This window comes from Centruroides sculpturatus, unplaced genomic scaffold (assembly GCF_000671375.1).
Source record: "Centruroides sculpturatus isolate CEXI.00-Female unplaced genomic scaffold, Cexi_2.0 scaffold721, whole genome shotgun sequence".
NCBI lineage: Eukaryota > Metazoa > Arthropoda > Arachnida > Scorpiones > Buthidae > Centruroides > Centruroides sculpturatus.
In genome coordinates, this window is record NW_019385006.1 from 220579 (window position 1) to 243688 (window position 23110).

The 23110-nt window shown below is 37.6% G+C and overlaps 4 protein-coding genes across 7 annotated transcripts in view; 2 read left to right on the plus strand and 2 right to left on the minus strand.

Annotated features, from left to right (window-relative positions):
* LOC111633296 (selenoprotein O-like) overlaps positions 1 to 1868 on the minus strand; it is a 30681-nt gene extending 28813 nt beyond the window's left edge. Inside the window, exon 1 of the mRNA XM_023377834.1 lies at positions 1276 to 1868. Within this exon, the coding sequence (XP_023233602.1) occupies positions 1276 to 1601 (326 nt within the window). The 5' untranslated portion in view covers positions 1602 to 1868. The remainder of the gene's footprint in view (positions 1 to 1275) is intronic.
* A 2957-nt stretch (positions 1869 to 4825) lies between these two features.
* LOC111633294 lies at positions 4826 to 8323 on the minus strand. The gene is made up of 3 exons (XM_023377830.1): positions 7808 to 8323; positions 6930 to 7132; positions 4826 to 5206 (listed from the first exon to the last, which is right to left on the minus strand). The coding sequence occupies exons 2-3, from the start codon at positions 6945 to 6947 to the stop codon at positions 4847 to 4849; spliced, it is 378 nt and encodes a 125-aa protein (XP_023233598.1). The 5' UTR covers positions 6948 to 7132; positions 7808 to 8323; the 3' UTR covers positions 4826 to 4846.
* Positions 8324 to 15892: 7569 nt separating this feature from the next.
* Positions 15893 to 19868, plus strand: LOC111633306 (HEAT repeat-containing protein 1-like). Of its 4 annotated transcripts, none has more exons than XR_002758036.1 (6): positions 15893 to 16143; positions 16262 to 16314; positions 16407 to 16565; positions 16636 to 16735; positions 17122 to 17464; positions 17540 to 19868. XR_002758036.1 is itself a non-coding variant. In XM_023377843.1 (5 exons), exons 2-5 carry the CDS (start codon positions 16282 to 16284, stop codon positions 17160 to 17162), a joined length of 333 nt encoding a protein of 110 aa, XP_023233611.1. In that variant the 5' UTR covers positions 15893 to 16143; positions 16262 to 16281; the 3' UTR covers positions 17163 to 19868. The 4 variants fall into 4 exon arrangements, 1 of the variants encoding a protein (XP_023233611.1); XR_002758038.1 differs by lacking the exon at positions 17540 to 19868 and having other exon boundaries at positions 17122 to 17271; positions 17352 to 17381; XM_023377843.1 differs by having other exon boundaries at positions 17122 to 19868.
* LOC111633297 overlaps positions 18275 to 23110 on the plus strand; it is an 8221-nt gene continuing 3385 nt past the window's right edge. The window contains exon 1 of the mRNA XM_023377835.1: positions 18275 to 18338. Within this exon, the coding sequence (XP_023233603.1) occupies positions 18275 to 18338 (64 nt within the window). The remainder of the gene's footprint in view (positions 18339 to 23110) is intronic.

Here is a 23110-nt window from a genome sequence, read left to right on the forward strand (position 1 = left end):
ATACTCTATACGTTGAGGAGTCAAGTGAAGAAAACCCAGAAAAGTCCATGTAGCCAGCCCACTGATTTCAGATTTGGGCATCACCAGTTTTCAGTAATCTTATCCATTTGGCCATTGGTGGGCTCCATTCAAAAGTGAAGGAGGAATCATTAAAAAACTTCTTGCAGCTTTACCATGCAACATATCAAATTGCTTTCACACCCATAATTCTTTTGATTTTTGCTCATATAGAAATGGCCCACAAATAGCAAAAAAAATAACTTGCCATAATTGGTACTTTTCTGTTAATTAGATGCCAGTGTACATGTAATGGTTACGATTCAAGCTCTAAATGAAGAGTTTCACACTACTCCCAGAATTGTTGACCCTTTGCGAGATATTCACTTACAAAGGTCAGTTTTAACATGTATCAGTATATTGCCTATTCTACATGCTTCACATGTAGTCATGTGCTTCAGTGCAAGCGATAGTGAGCACCTCAAGACACGGGTGGAGTGAGACTCCACACTCCCTAAAACTATATAACATCAAGTACTCCACGAACAGTCAAGTGGGCTAAATAGTTAAAATGTGAGTCTTAGTGGAGCAATACGGACGACGGTATCACACATCAGATTAAAGTTACAACCGACATCCCATTAACAGAAAAGAACCCCCATAATCTTGTATTAGCTGTAATATCTCAACACAAAACTATGCGTACATTTCCCAGTAAAGGTGCTTAAAGCTGCTTCGTTAAAACACAGTTAAGCCATTTTCACTTAAGTTAGCCACCATAGCACCAATGCGGCAAGGTTCTCAACTACTGAAGACAGAAGTTAAGAGAGCTGCCACCATAAATTATAAGCATATTACATATCGTATCTCAAACAAAGATCACGACATACGAATATCTATTTTAAACCAGTTATCGGAAAAATTAGAAATGCAGTTTTCCACATATTCTTCTAAACGCCTTCATATTTATTAGTAACGACGAATGACATGTTCTATTGTAGTTTACCATATAGGTAATTGCATTTTTTGCAATAAAAAACTATCTGGACAGACCGTCTCCGATATTTCACAGAGTCGGCAAAAATTCCGCGTGGTTTCCGACCAAACATTTTTATTTGTACAAGACAACATACACAAAGAGCAAAACAACAACATTAAAGCATAGAACCATTTCTCGGAAAATCAGAAATTGCTTAAAGCACCCTCTGACAGCTTAATTAAAGCAGCTTTACTAGGAAAGCGCCCTGTAATTAAGATTAGGAATCACAAATCACATACATGGCCGCACCATCTCCCAGCTGACCGGAAAAGTACCCGAACTGATGCCCACAGTAACAATGAGCAGCGGGTTCCGAACCTTTCAACAATTTATTTCCCGAAAAATACTGAGAAAAATCATCACGACGGAGTTCACTTTCCGGCAAATCTAACAATTGAAATGCTCCAATAGAATAGGCAACGGTGACGGGATTTTCCACGGGTGTCGGTTCGACACGTGAAAAGCAAGCATTACGAACGTTCCTGACGTAATTTTCCTCCACGGGATCGATCGGCAATTCTCTAATTGCTAAATTATCGAAACGTAATCGGTCTAATGTCGCCATTTTTGAAATAAAATCACATTTTTTCCTGATTTTCCAGTAAGCGTGTCGAGCTGCCTTCGCACAGACAATAACTTGGTTTATGAAACTTAACTTCAATGCCGATTCCGTGTTGCGTATTTAAAGTCGCTAATTAAGAATATAATTTATAGATAAAAATAAATGATTGTCTGCCGTGAGAATTTTTTATCAAAAAATTTATTATTTGATAAATTTATCTTATTTCAAAATATAATACGCAATTTCTTCCGTCGGGAATCTTTCAGTGTTGCCAATCTCGTGCTAAATTTTTTATTAACTCTTAGGGTTGCCAATCCCTTAAATTTTTATTAATTATCGTTAGGTATTATTTACTATGAAAATATCCAAATACTAACAGATGAGCCCGGGCAAAAATAACAACAACAAAGATTATTACATTATTTTGTTCATTTAACGCTTCTATTATATTTGTATAAATCAAATATTTACTATAAGGTTATACTATATTACGTAAGAGTTTATTACACCGAGTGACCAATCTAACACGTTTTAAAAATTCTTTAAATTCTGTACTGTAGAGAAATAAAAATTTTTATAAAATGCGTTATATCGGTCTTTTTTTTAAACTCTTTCCGCCCTGCGGGCACTAAGAGGCCTCTTTTAGCGAGCCTATTATGGGTTAGGCCAGCCCACACTGGGGTGGCCGGCTGGGCCGACATATCCGGACAGACCACCCCCGAAAAGTTTCTGGGGATGTTTTTACTCCTCCGATCCCGTGTCCGCAAAAGTAATTCTAAATTTCCATCGTCGAAAACGAGTTTTACAAATGTTACGCGAGATTGAATATATTTTTGGAAATATTTAATTACATGTTGACTTATGTACACCATTCGTTGATATTTATTGTGTGACATATTGTAAGTAAACTCTTAAGTTTTAAAAAATATATTTTATTCCTTTTATAATGTAAAATAGTAGAAGCTTGTTGCTTACAATCTGTAAGGCAACGATTTGGTCGGTCTTACGGCTAAGATCAAATGTGTAGTTTCCCGTCCCCACCTATCCCTTGTGGGGGCATATAGGGGCTTCACTATTTGGTCGGATCCATTTGGTCCGACCAAATAGTGAAGCTACTAAAGCCTATTTTGGCTTATTTTTGTGACTGCGGGCATCACCGAGATCCCCGTTCCGGCTCGCCGCGTACTGCAGCGGTTATAGTAGGTAGGAGTAACCAGGGGTGGTGCTTTCCGGGATCTTCGGATCCCACCACTTTAAAACGCAGAAACATTTTTTCCTGTGATAGCATTTTACTCTAACTAGAGACGAACTTTTAGTCCAAAGTGTACATTTTGAAGGTGAAAAAAGTAGAATGAACACCGATCTATCACGTGTGATGTAATTGTTCTTTAAATATAGACACATTGCTTTTGTTCACATCAAGAAATCAATTATAGAGCAATAGCTTTACAATGTCATTTTTTATACGTATATTATTATTAAACTTTAATTAATATCTTACAGTATTAAGCGAATGCAAAAGTTTAAAAAATAATTTTCCAATTCTTTTTGGCAATTTTTAATGCTAATATTAAAGTTTCTTAAAAACCTTTTAAATGCTTATTTTGAGAAGATTTTAATTAAAATAGCCGAAGAAATATGTAATCCAGAATAAATATCATTTTGTGATTATTCTTGACGGGAGATATAATGAAATTTTTGTGAGGAAAAAAAAAACAAAAACCCATATAAAGTAAACGAAACTTCAATTTTATTGATTACTTTCAATTAATTTTGTACTTCATTAGAAACTTCATTTATATCGATTAAACAAATCAAACATTTTAGAACAAAATAATTAAATTTTTATAATCAATTTAAAAGAAAATTAATTGAAAATTTTTCGAAATATCTTCGAGTGTTGATTCGATTCATTTCTTCGAATCTTTTGATGGTTCTTTTAGTATCAACCGCGTTAGTTTGGCGGTTTCCAGCAAGGAAGGACCAAAAATGGCAGTCGGCGAAGACACCGCACGAAACTCTGCCAACAGGTTCGTCTTTCCTAGAAAAAATTAAAATATTTTTATAAATTTCATCGGTAAAAATGAAGAATCTAAATTAAAATTTGAAAATTCCGATTAAAAATTAGCAAATTCTCATCTGGAATTGCCATCAACACGAAATTCACAGATAATTTAATAAATTTAATATGCAATATTAAAACATTCGTAGCTTTAAATATTTAACTATATTAACGTTTAAAACTAAAACTTGATTTTACTCATACGAAATATTATTTCGTCCATAGTATAGAAAGTATAAATCTTGGCGTCAGAATATGATTGTGAGTGAAAGTTTAGTACGGGATATCAATTATATTATAAATCTAAACTAAGAAAAAATATATAAAATATTTTCTAACTTTTTTTCTATATTCAGAGGTAAATTCGTCTCCAGATAAACATTGGTAATCATCATTCCATCAATTCATTTAAGAATTGTGTTTTGTCGGTTTCCTTGTTGTTTTCTAAAAATAATGATTTCATAATTAAAATTCTATTTTTTCCATTAAAAGTATAATTGAATTCAGAAAATCCGTTCTATTAATACTTTGTTAATTATATGCCAGAGGTTAGAAATACACTGCTGAGTTGTATGCACAAAAATACTTTAATATTCTGAATACAGAATCAAGTAATTTTCCCTTTAGTTTATGTCAAATATGCACCGTAAGTTAACATTTAAAAATGGAGAACCCATTTCAGTAGTAGAACGACATCGTGTTTTGTTTCTCACTGGACGAAAACAGACTTATGCTAGAAAACAGGAAACTACGCTGTCGTATTACTAAAAACCGCGTAAATAAGAATAACGATTGACCATGGTGCATGCTAAATGTTGATTTCTAATTAAATTCTAATTATTTAACGCTAAATAAATAATGTCGAAAACCAGTAGCTATCACAGTGATTTGTCATTTGTTTCTGTACACATATACGTGAATATTTTCAAGCATTTTTCATTGAATATATGAAATATTTTCATAAATGAAAGAATATTCGGAAATTAATTCTTTATTTTGGATTTTTATGAGAATAATAAACATCGAACACATGGAAAATTAATGCTAAACTTCACAATTTACTAATAACGCATCAGAGTGACAAATCTCTAAATGCGATTGTATTTTGTTAACAATTCTTCAATAAATTATTTTGAGAATTTAATAATTTTATTTGTAATCTTACCTTCAGCAAATCCTGTTATCTTTATTGATTGTTCTTCTCAGTAATCCATGAAATAACAGATGGATCACATGCAACTCCAACACAATTTTCACCTTCAATGTCGTCTGTCATCGAGAATGTTGACAGATTAGATTCAAAACTTTGCTCTTCCAATTCATTATCTACATTTAACTGATGAAAAGAAGAGGCATTTTCTCCCGACACTGTCTTTGTGTAATCGGGGTTCTCGTCTTCTGATAATTCATCTTCCTCCTCTTCGTAGATTATACCCAAAGCAAGAGAAAGGGCATGTAAACTCATCAGGTCCTGATTTAATGTCCAGTAATCTTCATTTTCCATTGCCGAAATTTGTTTCGGAGTCAATGGAACATAAGCATCCTCCTGGTGAACAGAATTATGAGAAATAAAATATTTCAAAATATCTTTCTTCAAAATTACATTAACTTGAAACAATAAAGTCAAATTTATGTTTAAGAGTTTTATAATAAATGAACGTAATGCCAATTAAGATTTTATTACACGTTCAATTGAAAACAGAGGCAATAGAAAATGAACCCGATCGCCATCACCAGGGCCGGATTAACCCACTTTGGGGCCCTAGAAATTTTCTTCTTCCGGGTCCCTTCCCGACTCTTTCAATTAATAAATCTTGTTACTATTATTTCTACTAAATTACTTACGGACACTGCAACTGTTTTATAAAAAATAAAAGCAAAATTATTTAACTATATTTCACAGGATTTAAGGATACATATAGTTAATATTATTCTTATCGCTATAAAGAATATTCTAAATTATTGGGAGTTTTACTTTCAATAAGAAGAAACATAAGAATACGAGGGTTGTTCAAAAAGTTCCCGAACTTTATTTATTACAAAAAAAAAAAAAAAAACTTCACATACAATTTATTTGTCAGGGTCCCCTTCAAAGTAGTCTCTTCCGCAACATATACACTTATTTCAACGGTGCTTCCATTTTTTGAAACAATCCTGGAACGCTTTTTCCGGAATGCTCATAAACTCCTCCATCGTTTTTTTTTTTCTATCTCTGGAATGGTGGCAAATCTTTTTTCTTTGTTGCGTGTTTTTTAGTTTGTTGGAGAACAGGAAAAAGTCGCATGGGGCCAGTTCAGGTGAGTAGGGTGGGTGGGGAAGCACAGCGGTCTTGTTTTTGGCCAAAAAGTCATGTGTTCTGAGGGACAAATGAGCCGGCACGTTGTCGTGGTGAAAGAACCACTCGTCGCTCCTCCAAAGTTCGGGCCGTTTTCGCCTGATTTTATCTCTTAGGCGTTTCATAACACCAGGTAGTACTCCGTGTTGACTGTCTGGCCTGTAGGTAGGTATTCGTGATGCACAACCCCCTTTGCATCGAAAAAACAGTCAACATCACCTTAACATTTGAGCGAACTTGTCGAGCTTTTTTGGGGACGGGGGCTGTTTCACCCACCCGTGGGAAGTTTCCGTGAAGGATTTTCCGAGTTCCACACAGAATTTCACAGAACAACGCTGTTCTTTCAAAGAGCTGATTTCCGCGGATTCGATTTTTCGCCAAACCCCACAAACACCACTTCACATAAATGGCTGTAACTAATCACCAAAACAAGATATCAACAAACGGGTTGAAGGAGGTTACTCGGGAGGTTTCCGCGGACACAACGCCTCCAAGCGAATTAAAAAATAACCAACTGGAGGCACTATTCAAAAAGTTTCCGTACTTTTTGAGCAACCCATGTACAATTTCTTTAGATTTTAGAATTCACAATAACCATATAAAAAGCAATATATTTTTGTTTATTTGTTTATTATATACTGTTGTCCAACAGAAAAGTAAACTATCTTATTTACAAATCTTTTCAAAATAGACCGTTTGACCAGGCCCCTCTAAAAACTGGGCCCTAGACATTTGTCTCATTTGTCTATGCGATGATCCAGCCCTGACCATCACGAATAGAGACGGATCTACATTGAAACTAATAGGGCTTAAGCCCTGGCCCCCAAGTGTCAAGGGCCCACAAAAATTGAATTATTATCGTAAATTTTTAATACGTTTTTATTAATTCCATTAATAAGTTAGTTTCAAACAACGTAATTAAATTTAAACTTACGAGTGAGAACAATTCCATTTAATCTCAGTCATCCTCACACATTACATTGTTGATAGTCTCTGTAATATTAGAAATATTTTCTTGTTCACCGGGTTGTACAGTTACAATATCAGTTTCTTTGACTGAATTTTCAGTGCTGATATCATGGAAATTAATTGGAAACGGTTGGTTTGTGTCACCAACAGCAGTATCAGAATCAGAAACTAAAGTATAAAAGAAAAGCCGAAAACACAGTCATTAGTAAACAGATGAATTCAAGTGTTATATAAGAATTTGAATGAGTAAAGCTACAAATAGATAATACGAAATAAACGGATCAAATGCAAACTGATAAAAGATATTTTGAAGATTTAATTAAAAATATTCGAGTTATATTTTATATGTTTGAACATGAATTTTAACTAGAATAAATCTATGTACTATAGATTTAGTGTTATTACAGTAGAGCGTCGATTATCCGAAAGTCAATCATCAGAAAGAATTCCAGTCGGCAAATTTAATTTTTCGCCAGTGCTGTGGCGCTGCAATCTTTGGCTATGTCTTGGGCTACTCAAATATTTTACGTTTTTGATACTAAATTAACTTCTGAAGTATAATTTTTTATTGTTTTTATATTTTTCAATATATTTATTTTGTTTGTACAAAATAAAAAAATAATTTTTAACGATACAATAGTCTTCGTTAGGCTTAACATCGACGAAAATTCAACGCGAAGCGACACGCAACGGAGAAAAATTTCAACACGGGATAGGTTAATATATTTTTTCGTACATAATCGGTTATCCGAAATATCGATTTTTTCCCCGAACAACCACAGTCCCCAATTGATTCGGATAATCGACTATCTACTGTATTATTATACGTTTAACGGAATTTACCATTAATGTGTGGATCTGAAGAATTAGATAAAACTTCAAAAGTTTCAATTGAGGAAAGCTCGTCGGCTTCCGTATTTGTTACTTCTTTCCGGGTCTCAGGTTCCGGTTCCGGGTTATTTTGCAACATATTTGGTTGCCCCGGATGTAGTGACATTTCTGCTACAGAAGAAGAATCCGATTGGTGTGTTTGCATCTGAAATGGAGGATGTTCTTCTTCACTTTCATTCATTTCTGCTTGTGATTCATACTGGATTTCAGTATGAGTCACAAGCAGAAAAGTCACAAGCACAAGCTGAATTTCAGCATGAGTCACTCATACTGAATTTCAGTATGAGTCACAAGCAGAAATGAATGAAAGTGAAGAAGAACATCCTCCATTTCAGATGCAAACACACCAATCGAATTCTCCTTCTGTAGCCTGCAAGCCGTATTCACGACTCCAGATGACGTTCCGTAAACACCATCTTCACTTGGAAGTCGATAAGCAAGCATTGTAGGAGCTTGCTGATGTGGAAAATGTTGAAAATATAATCCATATCCTTTCTTTCTTTCTTGTCTTAATATGGAGACTCTAACCTGTTGGCTTTTTTTCCGAATTACTCCGCTTAGAAATTAGGTAAAGCGGTTGGTGCGGTGAACAAAACGCTCCAACATTTCGATATGTTGGCGAGGAGGAAGGTCAGTATGAGGCCAGTATATCAGAGTTAATGTACGGACGATCGTGAGGTCCAAGGTTAAGAGACGGCCTAGCTCTTGGCGGGCCCGTGTGTATTGCGGGCAGACAAGCCAATAGTGGACGAAAGTTTCTGGCGAGCCACAGTGGGGACAATTGTTGAGGCGCATTGGCGTCAAGAATAGAGGAAGTTTTTCAAAGGGGCCGTATCGGTTCGAAGTCTAGCCAATAGGGTTTCTGTGTGGCAAGACGAGGCGTGATGGTATATCCAAGGGACGAATAGTCAGAAATGGTCGCGACCTTTTCCCCGAAGAATAGTGGACCAGGTATCTGTGTAGTTGCAGATGATCGATTCCCACATTTGATGTATGAGGTCACATGCCATGAGAGGTCTCCACCAGGAGCCGATGGGAGTGTCATGACTAGCGGCTTGGTCTGCCGCTTCATTTATGTGAATGCCAACGTGACCAGGGGTACACCAAGGGGTGTTCGGTGGGAGCTGATAGTTGCAGCTAGCTCAATAATAACCGCTGGAGAAAAAAAATCAACGTTGGCGACTGCCTGGAGAACTGATTTGCCATCCGAGACGATGGCCGTCGGAGTGTTAAGACAGGCGCTGAGATTAACTGCCTGTTGGATGCCAAGAGCCTCCGCACCGAAGACGCTGCAGCTCGTGTGTAACGACCAAGTTTCCATGACCATTTGGGCTGAAAGAACTACTCCAAAAGCCGTCCGTAGGTATGATTTTGAGGCATCTGGCCCAATGAGAGTCCAACCCTGCCAGTTGGTAGAATGTAGATCATTGAAACGAGCATTCAAGGCTGCCAGAGGTTGGCTGGAAGCATTTGGAAAGTCGTCTAGACGAATTCTAGGTTGGATGTTTACGGGGCTCAGGGGTATGTGTTTTTGCCGGTAGAGGTGAGAGATGGGTAGACCTTCCTGACGAATCAGGGAGAGAACCCTAGAGGCATACAGGACCTGGAAGGGGCGCCAGCAATAGTAGTCTAGACTAGAGGCTGTGCTGAAAATTTTGTAGAGAGGGCTATAGTGGCATCTTGAGAGGTGAGTGATGGCGTGTGATATAGCCTTCTGACGCAGCCTAGACTGGAGTGGAATATAACCAGACTCGGCATATAAAGATAAGAGCGGAGTAGACTTGGGCATGCCCAAGGCTGTGCGAAGAGCTTCGTGGATGGGTTTTTCGATGCGACGGATAGTGGTTGGGGGCCCCTTCCAGGAGAAGAGCGCCAAATTCCGCCATCGGACTAAGGATGGTATAGATTAAGTGAAGGAGATCAGCTCTCCTGGCACCATTACTAGAAGCAAAAAATTTGAGGAGGGAACCGGCAAGAGTCACTTTGGTTCTTAAGAAAGTCTTGTGGGCGTGCAAAGTGAAGTTATGTGAAAAATGAAGTCCGAGGATATAGAGAGAAGGGCGCTGAGGGATATTACCTGAGTTAAGAGACAAAGTAAGTGGAGGGCGGTGGAGTTTTGGAGAAAAATCGACGGAAGCACTTTTAGTGGCAAAAAAAGGATAAACTCCATGTGGCTGCCCAATGATCAAGATGGTCCAGGGCTAATTGAGCTTTGCGAGCTGCTTGAGAATGCTTAGTACTAGAGGTGAGAATGTATAAATCGTCCGCATAAAGAACAGCAGTGACATTGGGGAGAAGAGCAATCCAAAGGTTCGTCATGTATAATGTAAAAAGAATGGAGGCTAGAACGCTTCCCTGGGGGACACGTTGGATAAAAGCGTGAGGAGGTGATAGCGCCCCGCGCCAACAGACGCGAAAAGAACGATGTAATAGGAACGATTTAAGCCAAGACAAGAGTCTTCCTCCCATACGGAAAAATTCTAATTTATCTAGGAGTCCTTCTTGGCACACAGAGTCGTATGCCCCTTCTAGGTCGTGTGCGACTAGATACACCCCAGTGCCTTCTTGCACGGTGGTGTAACGTAATAAGGGCCTCTTCTACCCCTCGGTAGGGGAGAAAGCCAAAGTGGTATTGGTGGAAGATATCAGAATGAAAGGTCCATTTATAGATTCGATACAGGATCAGACGTTCGAATAGTTTTGTGATGTGAGAGGTAAGAGATCAGTCTGTAAGAGGCGCATATTGTCACTGGGCGACCCGGTTTAATGATCGGAACAACGGTAGAAGAGGTCCAGTCTGGGGGGGCAGGACCCTGGGGTCCAAAGGTCATTTAAGAGATTGAGGAGGGCCAAGAAACCCACATTCGGGAGGGTCCATAAGACATGCGCTTATGCCATCTGAGCCTGGTGTAGTGTTCCGAAGACGGTGTATAGCCCAGCGGAGTTCGAGGAGATGAAAGGGGGAATTGTCAAACTTTGGTGCCCCCAGCCGGGGATCATCAAGGGGAGCAAAAGTGCCCCTTAGGCGGGTATGCCCAAAGAAGGATGCAAAGGCTTCTGCCTGCTGGATGGGACTGAGTAGGTAGTCTGTCGTTTGGATTATGTGTTGGGTGGCCGTGATCGCCAGCGGGGATCTCAGTCGACGGAAGATGCGATAGAGTGTGGATGGGGAGGGGAGAGGCACACAAACGACCCCAACACTGCCGACGAGCCTGACGGGTCTTCCAACGGAGTTTCGCACCTAATTGTCTATATTTATCCCACCAGGAGTGAGACGCCTGCCTGCAAGCTAGACGGAATGCACGACGTTTAAGTGCTCTAAGGCGACTGCATTCAGGGGTCCACCTCGGTGGTTGACCCGAGGAGGGAATGGAGCAAATTATAGTATTAGAGAAAACCATCTCACGGATAGTGTCTACAAAGGCGTTATACGAAGTGGGAATCAATTCCTCGGTAGTCCATAGCTGATTGAGGTTATTTGAATAACGACTCGTTTGTTGAAAAGTGTAGACGAGGGGTAGTCGTCGGGTTAGGGGTGCCCGAGATTAATAGAGTAATCGAAATAGGAGCGTGGTCACTGGTTAGGGTGTCCACGCAAAGGCTCCATAAGGCGGAACCTAATAGGTCCGGGGACCAGAAGGTCAGGTCTATAGCTGATGATCCGTTTGAGTGGAAATAAGTTGGTTCCCCAGAGTTCCAACAGCATAAGTTCGCGGATGAGAAGCAATCGAAGAGGGTGCGGCCCGCGATGTATGGGCGTTTGCACTCGTTATCCCAATAGGGATGATGAGCATTCCAGTTCCGCACAGTATGCGAAGGTGGTGACTGCCCCACAAAAGGGGATCCAGAGAAACAGCCGAAAGGACGCTGTGTGGGGAATATACATTAACAAGGGAGAGAGGAGCCCGTGAAAAGTATACCAAGGTCTCTTGATATTCAATGCCGGAGATCTTGGGACCAGGGGGCAGCTGGCGGGTGGGCCACCGGTGAGAGACCGCTGTTAGGCGACCCCCTCCCTGAGCAGAGGTGCGATCCTGGCTGAAGAGAGTGAATTCTGGAATGGAAAAGACCACTTCAGGAGTTAGCCACGTCTCCTGAACCAGGATATCCACGGTACGTAGCCAAGAAGCCGCCAAAAAAAGATTACGTTTAGAACGAAGACCTCTCGCGTTCCAATGCATCAAGCGGAAATTTTGCAAGTTGCTTGAGGGGTTAGACATTGTGCTTGGGGTATTGGGCGGGTGGCGGCTAGGTTTAGCCTTCTCGGCTGGGTAGGAAAAGCAGGGGTCTTACATAGGAGTTACACTTGTGGACCCCGTGGAGTACGTGTGGTCCATGTCCGAATTTTGACCTTCTGAGTCGGATGCCGTCAATGGATCGGTGGGACGAAGTTTAGGTCCTTTCTTCTCCTTTGGGAGTTGGGCAGGAGTCAAAGGGCCCGCCGGATGGGAAGAGAACTTATTTGACGTGGACACGGTCAGATCCTTGTCCAGACACGGCTCACGGAGGGAACCCTGAGTTGGGTTGAGCGGGGTAGGCTGAATGATCGAGCGAATAAGACTTAACTCTGCGCATAACTTCTCCACTACGGATTCCAATTAGGAAATACGATTGGTTAGGGTCAAAATGTCTCCTGCCTGTCCAATAGTAGAAAGAGCTGGCTGTTTTTCACAACGAGGGGTCCTCTCGGACGGTTTTGGGGGGGAAGTTGAGATTACTCTTGCGTATGACTTTGGGGAGTTGCTCTGCGAGCGCTTGGCTTCTAGATAAGAACAGCGCTGGATGGCGCTGAATTTTAGTAGGCGTGCCTCTTGCTGATAGGCTGGGCAGCGGGGAGAATCCGCAGAATGTTCTCCTCCGCCACGCACACAGCCGGCAGCAGCGGCAGTACATGTGACCTGGTCATGGTCAGCCCCGCAAGTAATACATTTGCGGCGGCCGCGGCATGTCTCGGCATAAAATTGAGGCATCGCCTGCATTGGCGTGGGCGAGGAATATATCGCTCACAGTGGTATCGTTGGTAATAGATAGTAACGGATTCCAGCGGGGAAGCACTGGCCACTGAGAAGTAAACCGTGGAGCTAGGCTCGATGTTATCCCCGTTCCATCGTATAAAACGACGTATCTCTAGGATTGGAAGGTGGAGTCCGAAAGTATTTCGTAAATTTCTTGGACTGTAATCGACGGGTCCACCCCACATAGGAGATAAGCGGTTTGGGCACAGTCCGGGGCCAGACGGCCACTGGTATTCCGGCAATATCGGGAATACGAAGAGCCGCCTCTGCGGCTTGGTGATCCCGAATTTTGATCATTAGAAGACCATTACGGGAGTAGCGGACATCTAGCAGCAATTCCGGTCGGGGGAAATGCGCGTGGAGCTCAGCCGGACGAAGACGTCGGAGAGGTCCCTGTCCTTCTTGAAAAATCGTATAGATTTGGTCCGAAGGAAGGGACAAACGGATGGAGAAGAGTTTCTCCAATTCCGACAGAGGAGGAATAAACCTTAATTCGTCAGAAGTTATGGGTGCTTCCGATCCCAATGGTGGCTTTTCAAGGCGCTCGCGCGAGGGCGACGCCATTACCGAGTCCGGAGGATAAGCCACTCCGGTTGAAAGAAAGAGGAAAGCTCCTACCTGGGCAGAGAAGATATCAAAGAGGAAGACCAGAAGCTAAAGAATAAGGAACTGTAGTAAAGTCGACAAAAGTCGCAGGAAAGAGTTTCTTAAAATCACTGAAATCGAGGAACGAAATGAGCACACCAAGATGGCGGTTGAATTTCGCGCCTTTATCCTGCTTACTCACGTGGGTCTCTAACGCTTAAATGCGATCGTCCGGTGTTTGAGTCCAAACTTCGCTTCTCGTTAAATGTCCACGACATCGTTCGTGATGTTATTGTATCCATATCCTTGTGGCAGGACATCTATACCTGTATATATAATCCATTGAACGGGTATCCGTCCACGTAATGGTATGCCAAAAATAGGCACTAGAGGCGCCCTAGCGATGATTTTAAATTAACAATAAATTATTTTTATTTGTAATAGGAATTTATTATTAATATGAATTTATTATTTATACCACGGAATGGTATAAATAATTATTATATGCCTTGCCTTGCCTTATTATATGCCTTGATTAACCTTGCGCCGCACGTTTACAACATCCTGTGAACGTCGCGCATTGACTCACGGGAAATTTGTTGAAAAAATGGCGGATACATTTAAAATCGAGGTTTACAAGCGAAGGTAAATAAACAAATTAAACTATTTTAATTAAAGTATTTGTAGAATGTTTAATAGGTAGAAATATAGATCCGTATGACGCGATTGGGACAATAAGATTTACCCTCTGAATGAAGGGGTGGCGACCCCCGTCTGTGCGAACAATAAATATCTAATGAACCATACTCCTATGCGCGAACCTTTCCGAGATAAAGCCCTCTGAAAATTATTCTACGGATCACCTGACCGCCTGTTTGCCACAATTTACCCTGCGAATGAGCGGATCGGCGACGTCCCGAGTGTGCGCGAGCGCACATTATTATTATTTTTTTTTTCGAGCGGTATGCTACCTTTTGATCACGGTGTCACATGACCGGAAATGACGTAGGCGAATTTTCAGGGGCTTATGTCTCGCGAAGGGTCGCGAGTAGGGATATGGTTCCTTTGGCTTTATTGTTCGCACAGGGGGGCTACAGTTTGGGGTTGCCACCCCTTCATTCGGAGGGTAAATCTTACCATTGGGACTTTAACGGAGCTGTAGAGCATGCTGATAGGAACAAAAAAGTCAAAGGAACCGTGCCTCAAGGAAATTTGTAAAGAACGCCCACTAGGGGGCGTCCCGGGCTACTAGTACTAAAGAATTAAACATAGAATTGATTAGTTATAAAAATATCAAATATTGAACTTATTTTTAATTTCTAATGGAAGCAATCCAATATTACTTGTATAATTTATTCTCTTTAGTGTCTGATTTAATTAATACAAATAACAAAGAAGGAACAGGGTTTTAGTTCTAAATCTCAGCCAATTATTGAAAATTCTTATAAATATTACGTGTCACTCACGCGACAAGAAATATTGTAATCTTGATATTAAAGTCATCTATTTAAACGCTATTTTTAACAGAATGATAAGGTTTAATTAATTTTAAGCTTCTGTATCTGGCAAATACTTTGTCTAACTTATGTTTAATTTTTGTCTTTTGTTTCATGAATTTTTCGTCATTAACCCAGGATTAATTAAAAATTCCTATTGACATTATTTGCTAAATCATAGAACTTTCTTCACACCCTTTAAATATTCCTGCATTCGTTGTTGTGTGAATAATATTTATAGTATTTTAAAATTTCTCATTTCACTTACCTTATAATCATAAGTTACGTAGAAACCATCTTCGTATCGGAAAATAGTTTCGATACAAAAGCATTCAATATCTGTAAACAGTAATTTTATAATTATTAAATGTAATTAATGGCAGTCGGTCATTTTCTGCTTTCAATCAACTCATTGTAATGAAAAAATGTATTAAAGAGTTTACAAGAGAATATTTTAATTTTTTTTCTAAAAGTTATATTAATAATTGCAATGAATGGGGTGCTTTTATTTATTAAATTAGCTACCTGCGGTCATCTAATAAATAAAATTGTTATTAAAGTATAAATAATAAGATAAGGTAAACTTACTTATTGTATTCATATTGAAAAAACTATTTCGCATTAAATAAAATCGCATCGAATAAACTCTTCGACAATTAGCTAAATTCGCTTTGACAATGGCCAAAACTAAAGCATTTATTGTTAACGCAACAATAGACGACTTAAGTATTGTTGCGAGGCGCGTCCGACGCGCGTCACGCGCGCCGTAACCACTTAGTTGGTTATTTCAATATGAAAAACCTATTATAAGAAATTGGAAGGTTATCGCTACTTACCATTAGTATATTTGCTACATTTTAATGGTTTTGCTATTATTCGTTCGTTAAGGATACTCACATATTTTTTTAATATGTGAATGAAACACTGTTTAGCAATTTTGATAGTGTTAATGTCTTGAGTACTACTGGATGTTTCCAACATTTTGTGATCTCCTCCTCTAGGACTCGTTGCATAAATATTGTGCTATTAGGGGGGTATCAGCTAATTAAATCAAAGTGCTCTTTGACACGGAGATTCACAGACCTGTAAGCGAATCTCACATATGAAAAAAATCGTTGTTTTCTTTGCTTAATTTGATTGTGTATATTCCCGGATATTTAAATATCTTGCAAATAATTATCTAAATTTATTGGTAATAATTTAGTGTCAGAGATATATAAAGCTGACAATCTAACTGACTGTGATGAAGACAAAATAATCATTAATTTAATCAAATTTTCACATGATTAACCAATTTATTTTTTGAATAGTGCATGATATCTTGTCTACAATGCAACTTTTAAATATTCCTGTTGGAGGAAAAGTAATAAATTTTTAATTAAATAAAAATAGATTGTTAGAAACATCATTAATAATATGAAAAAATTGTTTAAATTACATATTATAATTTTATAGATAGAAAATGATATCGGAAGTGACGAAGACTATCAAGATAGAATAATCATTTACGTAAGCCCTTGTATAGCTCAGTTTGCCGTGGCTCTAGCCGATGACACTCTCTGGAAACCTGTCAACTATCAAATAATGTTGAAGTCTCCTCATAATTCTCCCAAAGTAAGTAACATTGCAAATAGTTAATGGAAAATATAAGGATTTAAAATAATATAAATTTTTGTTATTGTAGGTGAGATTTGCCACTTTGCATGAATTAGTTCAGAAATTAGGAGAGAATTATCTGATTTTATTACCAGAATCCATTCCATTCCTAGCAGAACTGATGGAAGGTAATTTTTGCTTATTTTTTTAATTTATTTAAATTTTGAAAATAATTTGAAATAAGTATTGAGAACTTTTAATAAATAAATATTATAAAGCATTTACTTACATATTATCATATTACATTTGACTGTTGTAAATGTAAGGTTCAACTGTTGTGTACGTTTATTGAGTCCCAAGCATTAAGGATACTCACATATTTTTTTAATATGTGGATGAAACACTTTAGCAATTTTGATAGTGTTAATATCATACCAGCTTTTGAGTACTACTGGATGTTTTCAACATTTTGTGACCTCCTCCTCTACTTTGATCAAAATCAAAGTAGATTCTTTCATGGAAATAGTCATGAGAGAATCTACGTTGAATTCATCATAGTTCTTTATTATTATAGGCAGTTTTGGGTTGGAACATCTTAGCCATCCAATGTCTTAGCCATGTGAAATTTAGATGTACCGTAATATACAAAATTTGGGTTAGCTACAAATCAAATGAACATGAGCAGGATGTGAATACCTTTTCTTCAGCACAGACACATCGATAAGTATAGCTGGCATAGAGTTACTTTCAGGGAAAGGTTTATGATAGATTCTTGTATTGTTTCTGTATATCTTTTTCATTCAGTGAGACGTTTAAGCGAAGAGAGAAGCAGAGCTGAAAATTTATCATCGCCAAATTGTTTGCACTCTCAGACATCAGAGACGAAATGACTTTTGCTTAGCTGGAAAACCTAAAAAGTTATTTCATAAAAAGTGGAAAGCTTTGTAAAATAAATCATTGAGGAAGGTTTTCAGAAATGATATTTCTTCTAGGTATCGAGCAATTTCCGAGGAGCAATCTGATGTTGATACGGAGTGGAAACCGTTCAGAACAACAATTATCACATCGGTGATCTTGTTGTGGACAGAAACATTAGGGTGTAGCACTACACAGAAATCCTTAGCAGAACCAAGAAGTTCAAAAAGCTTTACAGTCAACAAACTACTTAGCATAGCAAAGTTTATATGAAAAGCTGCAAATCGTTAAAGGAGAAAGTCTGAGAATTGTTTGGCAGAAAACTTGCATTAGACTATGGCAAGCTATATGTTGTCTTCATGAGAGGAGAGGGAATACTACTAACTGAAAAAAGTGTGTGACTGGGGAGGAGGACATTATCAACAGGTAAGAAAGAGTACTTTAATGATCTAAACCCAGTGGATGCTGGAGTGACAGACATGAGCAGAATGCTTTTTGAGATGGAGAATGGCCTTATCATGATGGAAATAGAAATGCAATCAAATTGCTTAAATTCAATAAGGCAGCATGTGATGATGAAATTCAACCTAAAATGTTAAAAGCCTTGAATTCTGAACTTAATTAATTTGTATTTGTCAAGTAGGCATGGGTTTCTAAAAAGACACCAAAGCAATGGCAGACTGGAGTTATAATCCCTATCATTAAGAAAGGAGAGAAGAGTGACTGCTGTAACTATTGAGACATCACTGCTCATTTTCCTGAAAAAGTCTATGCTAAGAGATGCAGAAGTATAGTTGAGGCTTCATTTCAGAATGAGTGGTGAGATTTTTGATCTAGCAGAAGCACAACAAACCAAATCTTCAAAAAATGCTGGGAGTATGCAAAAAAGTTTTATTGCCATGTTCCTTGAGATAATTTCCATGAAGTATTGCAGACTTCTCACAGCTTACGCCCAGCTTTTAATAGCCGTTAAAACTCTGTATGCATGCTCAGAGTTTTCAGTTTGTATAAACTGTGTTTAGTCAAAGCTCTTTGGTTAGTACACATTATGAACATCTCAAAGACTGATAATTGTATTAAACACAAACGATTTCCAGTTTCTTCTATATTTCCGCTAATATTAATAATTAAATATTGAATAATTTGTTCAGTAAATGTAGGCATAAGTGCATCTCTTTGTTAAATTTAATGACATGATGTCTAACGCCTACTTCAAGTGCCAAATTACTCAGTATGTAATTATTAATAATAGTAGTAATATTGTCCCTTTTAATCCAGCAATCGTTTGCCTTTAGTTGAGTACATTGTCACCACTGCTGTTTATTATTTGAACAGCATTGACTGGATTGAAAGTGTGAGGTGTGAAGAGTGTTGTTTTGGAGACTATATGATAGGTCAACTACTTCTCGCTGATAATCTGGTTTTGCTCAGTCACTTGCATTCATCTTCAGGTAGCACTTCATAGGTTTACACTGATCCTGTGATGAAAATAAGTATGCCAAAGACTGGATGATTGATACTCAAGAAATCCTATTCAATTACTCTCCAACTAAATGGAACTACTTTGAGGCAGATAAAGTTTAAATATTTTGGGATTGCATTCATGAGTAATGAAAAAGCAACACTCAAGAAAAGATATTATGAGAGTTAAATAGATCAATAGTATTCAAAAAAAGCTAGAGAGGAAGACAAAAGTTGTCATTCTTCGACTCATTCTATGTCCCAATTCTCACCTATGGGCATGAATATTGGATAATGCTGAAAAACTGTGATTTCCAGATAGAGACAGCAGAGATGAGATTTGTCAGACGTTTACCGGTGTTAAGAGGCTTAACAGAGTTTACAACATAAACATTGAAAAAGTCTTAATACGTGGCCACTGCTTCTTCAAATTGAGAGATAATAGTTACATTAGTTTGGGCACGTAAGCAGAATGCCATAGAAGAGACTTGTAAAAAGTATAATATAACGTCTTCCTATTCCAATTGATCCAGACCACACGTAAGATGAAGAACCAGAGAGAACTTGTTGGATGCATCTCAGAATACCAGCAGGAGAACTGAATTTAGTTGCTGCAAATTTATCCCGTCGAAAGACTATTTAAACTGCTTGCTTTCCTTGCAAATTTCTGATGATAGTAGGTATTGAAAAAGAGTGAATGAATGAATATAAGAGTAACTTTTTACTCATGAAATCCGGAAGAAAAGCCAGGATAACTTTTATTAGATTAGACCAACTTTTGCAAGTTTCTAACAGAATCTTTCTACTTGTGAAGGCTGCCAAAACAATTTTCAATAAAAATTAAACCAAGTTAAAGATAACTTTATATATCTGTGGTGGTCTAACTGGGGCTCATGAGTCACTTACATCTTTTCTAGACCCTTATTTCAGATCCCAGGCACCTCTAACGCGGAAACGGAAAGGAAAAGAGGGCCATATAACAGAAAAGCCGTATCTTTATCCGATTTAACAAGAAGTTTACAAGCCTAGCATATATAAATCGTAGGAAAAAGTCAAAAAATATACATACGCAACACAGAATCGCAAAATACTACTACTGTATTAACAGTTCTTTTCACTTAATATAAGTATTATAACTTGTGAAATTTAACGCATTATTCCCAATGTCAGATTGTATTCTTCATTTTGAAGCTTATTTTAAACTATTTACATCACATTTCGCTTGAATAAAATCAGGTGGAAATATCTGCAGATAAAATGCACACTTATAAGCTTCGTAAAGGATACCACGCTATATAAACAGTAAAAAAAAATACTCGTACCGTGAATGAGGAATATGTTTCTTTTAATTAGCAATAAAGCAGTAATTCGGAATAGGAATGAGCAACGGGTTGTTCTAATAATTAAAATAAACTAAATCCCTAGATGAAGCTCGAGTGTCCGACAAGTTTCTTCCATAGACTTAACATTGTATCTTTGCTTCTCCGCTACGCCCAAACGATTGTGAATTTTTCATTTGTGATTGCAATGGACTCGAATACACGGCAAGAGCTTTATTTTGATACTTGAACCGCATTTGTACCCTGGGCAATTCTGGCAAACAAGCCGGATAGTATTTGAGACTTTCCGAATTAATGTATAGGAAACCGATAGGAAATCCATGATTCTTCTATATTAAACTTTATAACTGAATTTATTTTGTTAAGTAAAATTTGTTCTAATCATTTTAATTACTATTATTTAATTTTATTTAGAGGCTTAAATGCTGTATAAAAATCGAAATTTACTTATAAATAAACGAATTTATGCGATGGGAACGCGTGTTTTACCCAATTTTTTAGTTCCCGTGCATCCATTAACCCGATTTTTGTGTTTATATTATTGTTTATCAACAAAAAACGATTTGACCTATAGTTTTTAATTTTTCCCGAATGTATACAAATTAAAATATATTTTAAAATAAACATCGGAGTCTGCCGAAAGAAGAAGTCTCCCTTATGAGTATGGCGATAATCGTATTTTTAAATCGCATTCCTGTGTATAATTTAAGGAAAAAATATGAAATTATCGAAAATTTATTACAATTAAAAATATATTTATTTTGTGTTTTTTCTCTTTAAATTCGACCACCCGTAATTACTCAGCTGTTAACGTCACTACTTAATTGTGGAATTTTAACGAAGATCTGTCATACACGTGGAAAACTTTTCACTTCTCGTTCTAGTTATGAATTTATTTAATATTTTATTTTCCTCTCCTAAAATTAAGTATAAGGGCTACCCACTACATTGTGTGATTTGCCCCTTAAAAATGTTTACACACAAAAATTTCCATAGAAAATTCTCTAGAATACTTTGTGAATAAATAAAAAATCACATGAACTGCAGCATTAAATTTACCATAGTGGCGAAATTGGTACTAATTTGTTATATAAACATCGCTAAACCCGATGTAATATAGCTAATTACCAAACATATGCCGTAAATCCATCGGGCTAGTTTTAAGGCTAATTACTAAATAAATTACGTAATTAATTTGGCACTAGAGGTAAGCGTTAGGCGCCATCTCTTATTAATATTAATAATTATAAATAAATTAATTAATTTAAATAATTTAGAACCGCTGGGAGAAAAAAAATTAGTGCCAAATTAATTACGTAATTTATTTAGTAATTAGCCTTAAAACTAGCCCGATGGATTTACGGCATATGTTTGGTGATTAGCTATATTACATCGGGTTTAGCGATGATTATATATATTACGCCTTGCCGGGGCTTGCGATGGCCGGTTGAGTGCCTTATAGGAGTAGGACGTGGGCACTGAATGTGTCCCCAGCCGGCATTGTAATAACCGTCGATGGTTACATAGTTATACGCTGGAAGAGGAGATCGGATCGGAGGTCCGGATAGCGTAACTGGCAACGCATCTGCACGGTAAGCAGGAGTTGTGGGTTCGAGTCCCGCTCCGGGCCGATTTTTTCTCCCAGCGGTTCCAAATTATTTAAATTAATTAAAAATTATTTATAATTATTAATATTAATAAGAGATGGCGCCTAACGCTTACCTCTAGTACCAAATTGATTACGTAATTTATTTAGTAATTAGCCTTAAAACTAGCCCGATGGATTTACGGCATATGTTTGGTGATTAACTAATTTGTTATTTTTTACGATAATTCTTCCACGTGTTCGAATGCCACCGCACCAAATATCTATGTAATAGGGGTCTTTAATTGCAATTACCTTGTATTATTTGCATATTATGTGATTTCGTCGCCGTTATTATTACATTAGAATTATTATCTTAGCATTTAAATTAATTGTAATATAATAATTTATTTCTACTATAATATTCAAATGTTGTTCTACCTGAAAAAGTTTTAAATATGTTAGTTTTGATGGTTCGGGTCAGACATTCAAACGACGTTTTTGTCCTTTTCTGCCTTCGTTCTCTCATTTTCGTGAATGTATTTTAAGTCCCGAGACAAAATGTTTATAAATTTTACTTAAAATTAGGGTTTCTCATTTCCCGGTCTTTTTCTTGTCCCTTAATAAAATTAATTATTTTTAAGATATACAAAATATTTTGAAATCAAATAATATAATTATTTTTCATTTTTTCAAGTAATTTAATACGTTCTGCAACTTCCAATATCATATTAATAACTCCAATCACTCGATCTGGTTCTTATTTAACTAATGAAAAGTCCTGCTACCGAGAATGCCTATTCTGATTCAATTCATGTGGGTGGAATCGTCTTTAATGCATTTAAGAGAAGACGGGTGTTATGTCCGTAGCCTGGGAGATTTCTAGTTCGTTTTCGAGATTGTAATACAGTAGAGCCTCGATTATCCGACCCCCGATTAACCGACACCTCGGTTAACCGACCGTCCTAGTCGGCAAGTTTCAAATGTCCGCTAGTGATGTGGCGATACAATATATTGGCTATGTCTTGGCTACTTTAATATTATTTTTACGTGTTTTAAGCTGGCAACACTCATTCGTCCATGAAAGGGAGCCAGTATTTAAACGAGGCTTAATTTTCTAATTTTTAACGATACAATTGCGACGATTATTATTTTAAAAAATTTTTGTTAGGCTTAACATCGATGAAAATTCAACGCGAAGTAGGTTAATAGCGATATACTAATATACTAATTACATGGGATATAATAATATACTACTCTAA